Below are 13585 nucleotides of genomic sequence, written 5' to 3'. Positions count from 1 at the left end.
CATCACTCTATGATCTTGATGTCATCCCGTTGGTCCTCTTCTCCTGGTGATCTTGGTGTTGAGGGTTCCAATCTTACCAAAGTTATTGTCACTGTCTTTATTGAGTAGAGGAAGCCCACAAAACAGAGTCCATTGCATTTACGTTCACTCAAGTTCAGGTGGGAATGGCCAGGTACCTTGCCTTCTAAGATGTTACAGCTGCCTCTTTCTTCTATCAGTAAAGCTGAGTTGTTTATATCCCACCAGTTATGTCTGGGCTGAATACCTTCAGGCTCTATGTGAAAGTCCTGGTTCTTTCCTAGAGGGAAGTTTTGACACCTGAGCCATTGTGCAAGAGAGGGCTGGCATGATAAAATGTGCTATCCCACTTCACAAGACGTGCCTCTTACCAGCCTTCTGTAGCTGTGGCAGGTGGATTGAGTCATTAATTATTAACAGTCTCTCAGTCTGTAATTGAAATACGAATATCCAAATGCTTAATTATTTAATACATTTAATACATTTCTTCGTTTGGTTTTAGCATGTTATAAAAGATGGGGAGGGAAAGTCAATTAATACCCTTTTTGCTGTGTTTCAGCTCTAAGTTCAGCAGTAAGATACAGTATGTCAACACGTTGGCAGAGCTTCATGAGATGATTCCAATGGAATATGTGCATATACCAGACAGTATTGTCAAGTAAGTGATGTACAGCAGTATGTATTTGTTCTAATGGAAACTACTTCCACGAACTAATAATAGTGTTAAAGACTGTAAGAAGAATAGAAAGCACTTTCCTAATGTTCTTAAAAATGATTATGTGTTGTTCCACAAACATGTCACTGTCAAACTGGGAAGCAGGAGACCACTGTGGAATGGAAGCACAAACCACAATAAATATTTACTTCTAGAGGAGTGGGAAAATTGTTTGGCCTTTCCTAGATGAGGTATCATCTAGGCTGTATTTTTTCATAACTTTTATCTCTGTTTAAGTGGAAGTGTTTTCAAATTTTAGTTGTGCAAGGCTCTTAACAGAGGCATTAATTAAAAGACAGCCTATTCAATAGAAGACCAGTAAAACTCCATAGGTTAACTGTTCCTTGCCTTGTCAATTTTTGTGGTTAAATCCACAATCCCTGAAAGACAGTCTCTCAGTTCTTGCTGCTTATGTGAAGACGTTTTTCAAATGCAGGCATTTCCAAAGGAAAATACCTGTTAAAAAATGGTGGGAAGTTGACTGGCATTGTTTTCCTCAAATGACTTTTTTTCAGACCTGAAAACAACGAAAAGAAATGGTATACCAAGACTGAAAGCATGACTGGAAAAGATAATGGTTTTTATGTAGTTGTTATTAAGTTCTGTTCAGAAATTTAATTTTTTTTAATTGTTCTCTTTAGCAAATGTTCCAGGTTTTGAACAGCCTGTTCTAGAAGGTAGTTTGAAGAGTAGATACGCAAGTATAATTGTATTTTCATTATGACTGATCAGTGACAGCTTTTGAAGTTGTCATAGATATTCTCAGCCCAGGCAGGAGTTTTCACACCTGTTTTACAGTAGTTGTAAAGTAATTTCCTTTGTCAAGCTGGTGGTGCAGTTCCGGGGAGGAAGTGGGAAGCTCAGGTCTGGATATAGCAGTAAATTGCACTTGTGAAATCAGGGGTCATAGAGACTTTCACTCAGCTTCATTTGCTCCTGTAACTTCTTTAGAGGTGGAATATGCTAAGAATGTTCTAACATGCCTAACAAATGTTCCTCTGATTCCTGTAAACATTTTAGTTTCTTATAGTTGTCTTTGATAGAAACCTTACCATGATAGTCAGAGAGTTCGTGTCTGTTTCTTTGGTATGTCACACTGTTACACAGTGGCACATCTCTGTTACACACATTTTTGCTTCGCTATAAACTGAAGACTGTTCGAAAAGTCCATTCACCTCTCAGACCAAAAGATGAAACAATCACAGCACTGGTACCAAAGAAACTTTAGTACTTACAGAGTTTTAGGGTAATGTCTACTTCATGTCATCAGCAGCCAGATGAGAGGTCATGATTTTGCTGAAAAAGACAGAACTGGAAAGATGACAATTGCACCCATTGGTGGCAAGCATTTCAAGATGTAATAAGAAGATTTAGTGGCTGTGTGCATTCAAAGCATCTGTGAGTGGCTGTTCCCGTACCATAGGGAGAAGTGCAGTGTTCAGTTCATAGCTTCCATTCTGCTGCAAATTCAGAGAGATTCCTATAGAAAAATACAACTCATTTTTTTGCCTTCATAATTACTTCATTTCCAAGAGCAAGCATACCACCTATGGTCAAGAAAAATCCCACCTTTAGAAAATACATAATGTTATGCCAGAATTTGGGTTATGTGTTTATTTAAGTAGTTTTCAGAGAAGCACAATACAATATGATTGTTGTACCATATGAACTTGTACATCTTTTCTCTTCTTTCATCCACTCTCATCTTGTAAGGTATGATGAAGAGAAGTGTATTAAAAGAAGAATGAGGTAAAACTTGCTTTCTAGCCCATGCTGTTGCTCATAATGGAGTGAATCTGTGTGACAGCCTTTCACCTGCAGGCGACCTCAACAGCTGAATGAGAGAGGACTTGCAATGATGTGGCATCTTACTTTCCCCTTCAAGCTGTTGAGATCAGCTTCCCTTGCAAATAAAACTCACTGAACTGTAAATGTCCTTGACTTGGTGCAGGCTGCAGCTAGTTTAACATTATCTGATAGAGCAAGTGAATGCTTTCAGCTCTGTCCACTGGGCATGCCTCAGACCCCTGCTGCTTCTCAGTCTGTGCCTCTAAGTGAGCTAAATAAGGACTTTACAAATTTAAGGTGGGTTCAGCACAAGAATAAATGGTATCTTACTTAACTGAAGAGCTTTTAAAGTCAGCCCTTAATCATACTGGGTGCCTATGTTAAAAGCATGTACTGTACTTGTTCTTTGCTCTGCTATTGCTCTGCTTCACTCTTATGCTCTGCTTGCTTCTCTGTTTCTTTATATCAATAACTTTTACTCATGCAGACTGGATGAAGAACTGAGGGAAGCTTCAGAAGCAGCTAAGTAAGATAGCTTTCAGCTGGATGCTGGCATTATATTGTTTCACAGGAATAGCTGGAATGCAGTAGTACATTGTGTTTGGTACAGCAGTCAATTTGTAGTTTCAATTACTGTGTAAGTTGCCCCATTTGTGAATTTACTTCCCCTCTCACTGCTTTTGTACTGCTGTGTCTCAGTAGTAAATAGTTATACCCTTACATTATATAAAAAAAAATTTGCTGTTTTTTGATGATTGTTTCTGTAGTCATGGGAATGACTGAAATCACATACTCCATTAAAATGGGTCATTAATCATTTTCTTTCCCTTTTATGTCAGTTGATTTATACAGCTTTTAAGAGGTAGTTATTTCTAAGATTTTTTTACAGTTCACTAAATTATGGTTAGCTATCTCAGTTAAGGTAGGTGTATAAATTCTTCTGTCTTTCCAATGTTAGCTGAATATGCTGAGAAATTAATACTTGATAATATTATATTGTTTATGGTTATTTAATAAACCAGTGGCAGGTGATGATCAGATACTTTGAAGTGATAACTCTGTGCTTTGACTTGAATATAATGTGGTAGTATAGTGTAGAGTACCAAAGAAATCCATAAGAGGTACACAATACTTGATTCACTGAGCAGAGCTTTAGAAAGTTTACTGTGCACTTTCCTTATGTGAGTATTGTACAGAAAATTCCTGTGCTGGTTCTAGTACAAGATTCTCTGAGGAAGATTTTGTAACTAAAGATTTTGAGTTTTGTAGTTTCTTTCCAATCACCTTCCTTTTGCTTATGCACTTCACAGTTTTCAACTTACAGCTTCTTCTTTGCTGTATTTTTTCTAAAAGTTCCTTCTTTCAGAGTACACATTTTCCTTCAGTTCTTCTGAGGTTAGTTTCTAAAACAACCACAGAGAAATGTCTAAAATTCTGGCCACTGCTTTTTTATTCTAGCAGTTAACACTGCTTCAGAAGCAATAAATTCCCATATGTAGTTACCTGATGCCACCTGACTATTTTGTTAAACAAAAAGGCTTACCCAGCCTTGAAATACAACTTCTATCCCTTTTGTCAGCATTTTCAAATGCATTGTATATGTGACAATGAGTGGAAGAAAGCTGCTTTCTTGTTACTCCATTTAAAATAGTAGAGGCTGCAGTATAGCAAGTGAAAGGGGAACAAAATATTCATATGAGGCACCACTGATTATTGTTACTGTTGGATGTATGAGATCACTGTAGTGCATTTCCCTTCCCCAACTTAAAGAAATAGCTTTAAAATTTGTTACTCAGACTAATGTGTGTTGTGGGCACGAAGATCCCTACATTCCTAAAAACATTTGTGTGTTTGTACTGTCAATGATACTCACTACAGTTAGATATTACATCCCCAAATTCGATGTCATATTTTAAAAGAGAAAGAAATCAACACAGAAAAAAATGTTTACTTATCTTTTTCCTTGTATCCAGAACTAGCTGCCTCTCAAATGATCCAGAAATGGCTTCAGTGGAGCAGGAGTAAGAATTTATGCCTAATACTGTCATTACATTTTAACATTATTTTACAACCATGTTGCTAGGAACTGAGGCTGGGCAGACTCCTTAAAACTTTTTTGAGAACTAAATACATTTATGGCAGTATTCAGGAACAACATGTACAAGCAGACAAAGCATTGACACTTTATTATATTTATATTTTATATACTTTATATATGTGTTATATACTGAAGATATATTATATTTGTGTTGCATTGGGAATGTGTTTGAAGTGTCTTTAACCATTTCCAAGCAGAGAGAGATATAATTGTTAGCCTGAGAATATTCAGGTTAAATTATATTAAAAATAGATAGAAAAAGTGCAGCATGATCACAATGAAGATGGTTCCATGCATTATGTTCAATTTCAAACTTGCCATCCTCATTCAAAGATTAAAAAGTCTTATATTTTACTTTGTTTTCTGGGCCCCGCTCTTAACATGTGCCTTCTCTTTGCTTTTCTGCTTCTCAGCTTCTTTCATAATTATTTTCCTGATTAAGTCTCAAACATCTTTATGCCTTTTCCTTTCAAAGATGGACTTGTTCACTTGGAAATGGGGATGTGTCAGTCCTCTGGTATGCTGTTCCTCTGCCTGATACCATGCAGGTGGAAAACCCTGCGCTGCTGCTCTTCCTGTTCCTGAGTGAGAGTGCTTGTAGGTGCAGTGTGTCACAGGAGCGCCGAGTTTGTTGCTAGAACAGCACGTCAGGAGAGCCAGGCGTTGCAGTGGGGTGTGTGTCCTGGCCAGTGTGCCCTGGGCAGACAGATCAAGGCCTTTGCTGCCCCTGCCCTTCTGACCGGTGTGTAGAAATACACTGGTGTCTCACACTGTAGGGGAAATATTATATAGTAAACCTAAATCCTCAGCAGAAAGATTCCATCAGGGACATGAGTGTTAATAAACAGGCAGATAATTAGAAGTGTGTGTAGCGAAAAGTTGCATAAATAAATTGAAGCTTTGGTTTTCACAGTGCTCTAGTAAGCTGTCACACTGTCATACCTCATACACAGGTTGGAACCATAAGATAAATTCCTGATCCAGTTGACATTATATCTTATCTTTTTTTTTCTTAGACACTGTTTTTTTTCCCATAGTAAGTCAATATGAGAACCGTGTTTCAAAGTATGAGAACCAAAAATGACATGTTAAAGGCCGTGCACGATTTTGACCTTCTGTGGCTTGAACAACTTTTCTGTTTTTCTTGAATGATAAGCTGGGCAGCAAAAAGAGAAGAGAAATTACATTTATGTTAAATAATGTAATTTCTCTTATATAATATATTTAAGGCCAGATTAATGCTAATTCATGGCATTTATTTTCTCTGCGTAGATATAAATCTCTCTTCAGAAGTGGCAATAATTTTCCTGTGATCATATCCCTTATTTTTTGTCATTTGTTCAGGAAATAGCATCCTACATAAATCCCCTCACTCTGGGAACAGCAGTTTTACAGAGACTGTTTTTCTGTACGCTTTCTGTTGGAACACCTCTGGAGTCTGCCCAGCACTTAGTTTGCTTCTGTTGTTTTTCATTCTGTTTCAAAGGTTTCTGTCTATTGTCATGCTTCCTGTGTTCTGTTTTGGTCAATTCGTTGCATTTCTTCATGACTTTAAAGGAAATATTGTGAAGTGATTCCTAGTAGAAGAATAATTGTGTAACAGTTCATAAATACTATGAATTATTATGAATATTCTGAACGAATAATATGAAATACAATTATGAGGAAATTTAAAATTATGTATTCTTTAAGGAAGATCGTATCTTGAGGCAACATTTATGAAGACGACTTCTTCCTCTAAAGAATACCTCTGAAGTGTTTCATGGCATATGCTTTGCACTAAATAGCAAAAACTGTACACTTAGTAACATTTTTAGGGGTACCCATTCCTGCCACACTGTTATGTCTTTCCACCAGTGGATCTTCTCCCAACTGATTTACTTCAGATTGGAATTGCTGAAAAAGTAGTTTTTTATTTCAATAAAACAGTAACAGCACTTAGCAAAGTGTGCACTTTCATAGATGTAGATAGGATGTGTGTAAGTTATTTCAGACTACTGCATTGAAGTAAATGAGAGATAAGGATACTCAAACACTTTGTGAGAGCTCAGGATTGGGGAAATAATTAGCCATGTTATTTTAGTGTTTTCAGAGCACTCATTAATTTGTTGTTGTTCTTTGTCATTGTGTCTTTAATAAATAGCATCGACATGACCCTGAAACAAGAAGCATCATTGCCAGGCATTTGAAGAAGAGGGTTCACATGGATTTTCATCACCCAGACAATCACAACCATGCTGTACAATAAGTGATTTGATCAATTGTGTTTGGTTTATAAGTTTCCCCTGTCGTTCAGAAGTTCAAGAAGACCAAAAGGGCCGGTCCTATTTGCCATGGAAACAGCAGAATTTTGAGGCCTGGTTATTTTTACTGTTTTCAGACACAGTTTTCATTAGGAAAAGTATACCATCTAGCATTGGTTTCTATGTGTGTGTGCGCCATTTCTGTTTAAAAGGATACCGTTTTGCCAACAGTGTGCCTCATGAATAGGTCAATGAGGATGGGGATTTTTTCATTTTTGTCTTCAGCATATTAATGTTTATGCATAGCTGAACACAATAGTTAGTTGTTACAATAAGTGTTAGTTTGCTTGTGTCACAGAGCAGCAGCAACTTTATTGCTTAAAAATAATTCTAGAAATCATGCAGGACTTTCTTGAATTTGACAGGCCATTAGGCTTTGGGTAGCCTGTCCTAGTGAAAGGTGTCCCCGCACAAGGCAAAAGGGCTGGAACTAGGTGATTCTCAAGAGCCTTTCTTAAGGGCTCAAAGTATTCATGCTTTTAGGAATCTGTGTTCCTTGCTGTCTGAAAACTCTTTTCATCTTCATTAAATGACTTTTTTATTTAGTCAGAGAAAAGTGTGATATGCTAAAAGATAATAATTAGTCTCGTTAGACTTCCCAGAGGATTAATGAAATTAATTTTATTTTAATAATTCAGTTTAGTATATTTATTTTAGGCATAATTTTCTAGAAGCAGCTAATCCCATAAATGACTTTCATATATTCTAAAATCCTTGAAGCATTAATTTATTGTTGCTTTCTAAGTCTTTTTCTTCAAGAGCACTTTTTTTTATTACAGTTACGAGTCTTAAAGCTATATCCTGTCTCCAATTGTAAAGGCTATTAATTCTCAGAATATGAATCAGATATCATTTCCTACTAGGAGGTGAAAACTGGGAGTCATACTCATTTGTTAGGAATATTTTTTAAATTCTTCCTCCAGATGTTTCTATTAAATAAGAAAGTAAGTCTTATAATATTATTGTTTGTGTCACAGAACACGCCAGTAAAAACACAAAAAGGAAAAAACTTAAGCGCTGGTTGTTTCCTGCTGTCCTATTTATTGGCACAAAAGATACTTCAGTAAGTCCTGCTCCTTACTGGGACATGGCTTCAGTTTCTCAGATCATGCTTTTGCAGGAGTGTGCAAATTAATTATTGAATGATTTCTGTTTGTCTGCTTTAAACTGACGAGTCAAGAATACGACAAATGTTTTCTCTTACTGACTCACCTGCCTTTTGGGAAGTCCTAATGGAAATCTTATGATTACATACTCTCTGAAATACTCTTTTTTTCAGAAGATTCTTGTATGCCCTAGAATTACACCTGTGGATTCATTACATTGTAAAGAAATCCTTAGGCATAACAATTCAAGACAAGTTGCACCTTTTTAGTAAGGTCTAACTCTAGCCCTGCTTTCAGTTCAGAATTATTAATGAAAGGGAACAAAACAAAGTATTTCTTGGGGCATAAAGTTTAAGCACTGGCAGTAAAGCATGAGCCTTCATTTTTTTTGAGCATGAAAGTTCTATTCTGTCCTTCATTTAAAAGGTCGATGTTTTTGTTCTGTGGTTTGCACATTTCCTACTCTGTCAGTTTCTGTCTTGTATTTGCAAGGTAGTCTGCAAGCAGTGAAGCAAGCATCTATCACTGTGTTCACAGTTGTTCAGCTGCTGTAAAGAAGACTGACATAATTGTCAGAAAGGCAAAAGAATGCTTTCTTATTGGCCGGCATGAAAATCAAAATATGTGCTCTCTGCAGTCCCTGCTGGTATCTCTGTCTTACTTGCTAGTCTGCTGTACCACATCTTTTCTGTCAGTTCCTGCAAATTGTCACAGAGATTCTGTGAAATCCTGCTGACCATTGTTGCTGCTCTGTGACCTTGTCCTAAACTTGGGTCTGGTAGTTTCCACCTTTTCTCAGATATTTGAATCCTGGCTTGTGTCTGCCTTATAAAAGTGCTGTCACTTAGTATATTGGGGATAATGTTTTATGTACAGATAAATATTTGTATTGACTTACAGATGCTAATTAAGCTTCGTTAAGATCTAAACTATTAAAAGCATTGAGTAGCATGAAATTGCATCTTTTGTAGACCTGTAGTTTAAGCCTCCTAGGACAAGCCATGTGACTTGTGTTATGCAATAGATGAGAGAAGTTTCCACTAGAAGAGAAGTTTACCACAAAGCAGAGGTTCAGTGCAAATCTTCAATCACTATTTGAGACCTACGTGGGGTATAAGAGATTTGTGATTTTAGTGGTGGATGTCAGCTCAGAGTTGAATTTAATTCTATTTGCTTTGTGTGAAATTACTAAGTAGCAAAGTTATGAATTTAATGTGATTAATATGGGTAGAATAACAGTGGCAACCTAAGATGGAAGGAATTTAAGCCAGATGTCACATTAAAACAAAATGGGGCACTGATGTGATAGTTTAAAAATGACTGCAGGATCAAAGTATTGTTATCTTTGCTTATTAATATATTTTGAAAAGTTTTTTAATGTAACGATATGGCAAATCTATGTTATACTAACAATAACAAACCATTATTGCTAAATCAGTAGTTTGTTGAAAGAGAAACATAGTACATATAATTGCACAGATAAAAGCTTTTATATATGGATTTTTTCTACTGTGTGTCAGAGTGCTCAGATGAAATATAAATTAGTAGTTGCAATTTTTTTTTGTTAAAATACCTATGCTGACTTAAATTATAGATTAAGCAATACAAGAATATCTAATAGCATTGTATGGATATATATACCTATGAATCTAAATAAAGAATTGCAACGCACCACTGGTCATGTTTCCTTTCAGCTCCAAATTGTGGTGTTTTTTTATTCTCTGGGTGCATGGGAACACTTGATTGGTTCAGATAAGTTCTTTGCATAGTTAAACATTTTTTGTTTTCCTTTGCATTCCCTGTCTATCCTTCCAAAAACTGAAATGGACTCAATTTTACATCTCATGGTATCATTCCCCATCTCCATGTATTAAAATCCTGGCTTTTGTTCCTGAAAGAAAGCAGAAGGAACTCTTTAAATTTCTTTCTAATTTGTGTCCATGCTATTGTGTAAAGATCAAATGCACATAGTCCATCTCATATGTCAGAAAGGCAAAAGCTGTGGGGCAGGAGGACATTGACTGTGAAACCACCCTGAGCACATTAGCAACCTGACTGACTTCAGTGAAGGAAGGGGTCAGAGCTGGTGGACATGCAGTCCTCTCACCTGCCTGGTGCATTGTGCCCACACGCTAGTCTACTTCTGTGCCAAATGGGCCAATTTATACTACCACTACTTTAAGTAAACCTGGCTGATTTTTGGAGCTATCCTGAGCATTGTCCAGTGAGGCACCAAATATGAGATTAAAGGTGATGCACTGTGGCTTCTTAATTGCCACTCACCTGCAAGCAGCTCTCTGAGTGCTTCTAGACCTTTTTAGAGTCAAATAAGTTGGATTAAACAAAACTTTCATGCTTGTTGAAAACAGGTTACTTGACTGATAAGTTTGGAGATTTTTCAGATGTTTGCCAAATTATCAGTTTGAGTGTTGGAAGTGACCCTCAGTTTCCTACTAGTGGAACTAGTGGGGATAAATGACAGATCAGATTGTGTTAGCTGTGCAGCCATATTTATTTATTTCTAGAAACAAGAAGGGTGTCCCTGTATTGCCTGGCACAAATTAAACCAATTGAACAAGAATCAGGAGATTAGCAGTTTTACTTCTCATTCGCTGTCCCTTTCCTCCAGTCATGCAACCCTTCTGGCACCCTGTTCCCATTACAAAATACAGTTAGCATGCAGGAAATCATTTCTGTGCTCAAAAGACCAGAGAATAGCACTGTTAAGTTAAATACTGTTCGCACTGTTACGATTTACAGTTATGTGGTCCTTCCTTGAAAAAAGGTAAACCTCTACAAAATACAAACTCTCCTCCCAAATAATTACTTTGCAAAGGTACCGAAGTCTCTTTAAAAATTATGTTTAAAATTTTTGTTTGAAAATTATGCTTGGTTCTTAGACTTACTTTTCCTAGGAACATTCACTCATTTCAGAAGAAGTGGTCACTGCTCCCACAGTGTGAATTCTCTCAGCAGTCCTGGTGACTCTAGTTTGTCCATTCAACCCAAGCAGTAGAATTGACTGGGCTGTGCTCTGCCAAATTTGAGAACCTAAAAGGAACTGCAGTCTAAACTCATAACATTTTTTTATTCCTTGTCTTCTTGTATTTGAGATAACCATGTTAAATGTTGTTTTGTGGAAGTAAGGCAGAACCTCTCTCAAGACTTTTGGTACACGACAGTACATTTAAAAGTGCAGACTGCTGTAGGCTTTTTTATGTATCTCTGTTGGTTGATCCTGTAGCAATTGTTGTTTTTAGGGAAAAAAACCCACATGACTGATTTTACAAGCACACTTGCAATCTCCTTTTTTTTTTTTTCATTTTGGAAAATCCAGTGTCTTGGTCTTTTATATAAAACAGGAATCCAAAAGCAAAATTGCCTTTTTTTTCTTTTTAATGAAACTAATTCTATTATTACTAGAAAAAAAATCAATTTTGTGTGCTAATATGTGCATATACTTGCATTGTTAGCAGGGTCTTCATTGGCTTCAAAGGATGAAGGTTTTAGTCTTGAAACCAGAATTATGTTAGGTGTGGGAACGCACTGTCCTATGTCACCACTATAGTGCATCATATTTGGAGTGTAAAGACAGAAGAAATGTCATTTCAGGCAAATACCACGTTACAAACAAGTAGTTTGAATGCAGCACAGCACTGTTTCTGAATGATTTTTAAATGCCTTGAGGCAATAGACCAATTGCCTGTCCTAACACAACACTGGTCACCTATGAACAGTCTTAGGAGTAAATACTGACTGCAAAGAATGAGGTTTCTCTTGTGTTTGAGTTGACCAGCTGTGACCTCTGTGGGGGGCTGCTGCAGAAAAAAAAAAAAGTGCAGTGTTTCTCATGCAGGATCTAGTCTGTCAGAAAAACTTGAACTCTAAGCTTTTCAAGCCACACTGTTCAAAGGAATTAAATTTATTCCTTTATTTCACTTCTCAGTACTGTCTATTTAGCCAAGTCAAAACTTACCACTAAAATATAATCAGTTGAAAGAAAATTCAAATCTGCTGTGTCAAAACCTTATCTCCTTGCCTCTTTGCAGCAAGCAAAGGAGCCTCCAGCAATGGCAGGAAAGTAATCCACAGAGTACTTCCCATGCTGTTCCCTGAGGCCTGGCATGTAAAGCAGACTCTCTGAATGAAAATGAAGTGCTGGCTTTCTAGCACAGACCTGTGTTAAGCCATCAAGACTGCAAAACCTCATCTCTGCCTTCATCCCTTTGAAGTATGAATAACATTGTCTTAAACACTCAGCTGAAAGAACACAGAGAATATAAATGTGAAATTTGGCCTTTATGTAAAGTAAAATGTAAGAATAAGGAACACTGCTAAAATTATCAGTCAGAGAAAGGAAAACTAGGGGAGGGAAGGACAGGTCAGGGAAATGACTGGGGGAGGGTAGGGTTACAGGCATCTTTCTGCTTGAGAATCCAGCCTCCTTCCAAATTCTGATTCTCCTTGGGGAAACCTGAAGCATAGAAAGCCTGTTTGCCTGGAGCCATTACTTAAAAGAAGCACAAGTGAGCTCTGTTCCAAATGTTCTTTTCCCCCCTTATTTAAAGAAATTATGGAACCCCTGGAGATAAGTGGCTTAATCTGGTGTTCACTCAGTGTAGAATAAAATCCACTCAGCCCTTGTGTAGACAGCGCAGAGGAGAAAGCTGAAGAAATGGGAAATGTTGTATAAATTTAGAAAAAGAAATTTTGCACATTTCTTAGTGATTTGAACAGAATAAGCATGAGTCAGAAGACGTCATAAATGTGAATTAGGAAACTAAATATAGAAAGGAAAGAGCAAGATGCAATTGAGGGGTATATGGAATATGGTGTTTCATAGTGGAAAATAGCTGCAGGAGAGAAATGACAGAACAGGAGATGAACTGTACCAAGGAGGAAAAATGGAGACCAGAAATGCAATGTAAAATGAAAAAAACCCGAACTTAACGCCTCAGGAGAGGGTTCTTGTATAACTTGGCAGATCAATAGCAGTGCTCAGAGGAGAAGCTGCCATCTCCTGAAGCTGTCACAATGGTATATGGTGGCATACATTTATACAGCAATAAAAGGCCTCAAATTATCTATTGGCTCACTTCCTACTGCATTACCACTAGAACAGGAAAGAATATCAGTATGGTGAAAAAAGTGAATTGAACACTGCAGATTTTGGGATCAAGCAGCAAAATTAGTGAGACCTTGCTGATCCACTAATGATACTCCTTAAGTAGAAGAGTTGGCTTTGGTGGAGTTCCATCACTGATATATGATCATACTCACTGAACAGATAAACCTAGAACATGGTCCACCAGTAAGGTTACATTATCCAGGTGTTCACTGTATTTCCCAGGTGGAAAGATTTGCAGATAATGGCTGCTGCTCTTTGCTCTGGAATCAATTTTCTTAGGAAACATTTATTTTAAAATAGAATTTTGTTTTCAGTAATTGGAGATTTGGAATCTCTGTTCTGTCTGGTAGGCTATGACACACAGTAACTGTGAGAAGTGTCTCATTCACAGCTCTGGTTAGATGGGGAGCTTTCTGCTTTTCTTACCAT

At 37.1% G+C, this 13585-nt stretch overlaps 1 protein-coding gene across 9 annotated transcripts in view; it reads left to right on the top strand.

Annotated features, from left to right (window-relative positions):
* The window catches only part of PRUNE2 (prune homolog 2 with BCH domain), a 130832-nt gene extending 121106 nt beyond the window's left edge, over nucleotides 1–9726 (top strand). For 2 of the 9 annotated variants that reach the window (XM_033520381.1, XM_033520382.1), the window contains 5 exons: nucleotides 578–676; nucleotides 2447–2482; nucleotides 3009–3047; nucleotides 4495–4542; nucleotides 6763–9726. In XM_033520381.1, coding sequence (XP_033376272.1) covers nucleotides 578–676; nucleotides 2447–2482; nucleotides 3009–3047; nucleotides 4495–4542; nucleotides 6763–6808 — 268 coding nt within the window. In that variant the 3' untranslated portion in view covers nucleotides 6809–9726. The remainder of the gene's footprint in view (nucleotides 1–577; nucleotides 677–2446; nucleotides 2483–3008; nucleotides 3048–4494; nucleotides 4543–6762) is intronic. The other 7 variants (XM_033520379.1, XM_015653268.1, XM_015653273.1 and 4 more) reach the window with 5 other exon arrangements.
* The last annotated feature ends 3859 nt before the right edge of the window (nucleotides 9727–13585 follow it).

This window comes from Parus major, chromosome Z (genome assembly GCF_001522545.3).
Source record: "Parus major isolate Abel chromosome Z, Parus_major1.1, whole genome shotgun sequence".
Lineage (NCBI taxonomy): Eukaryota > Metazoa > Chordata > Aves > Passeriformes > Paridae > Parus > Parus major.
The sequence above is the reverse complement of the archived record's forward strand: the minus strand, read 5'-3'. Positions and strand labels throughout refer to the sequence as shown.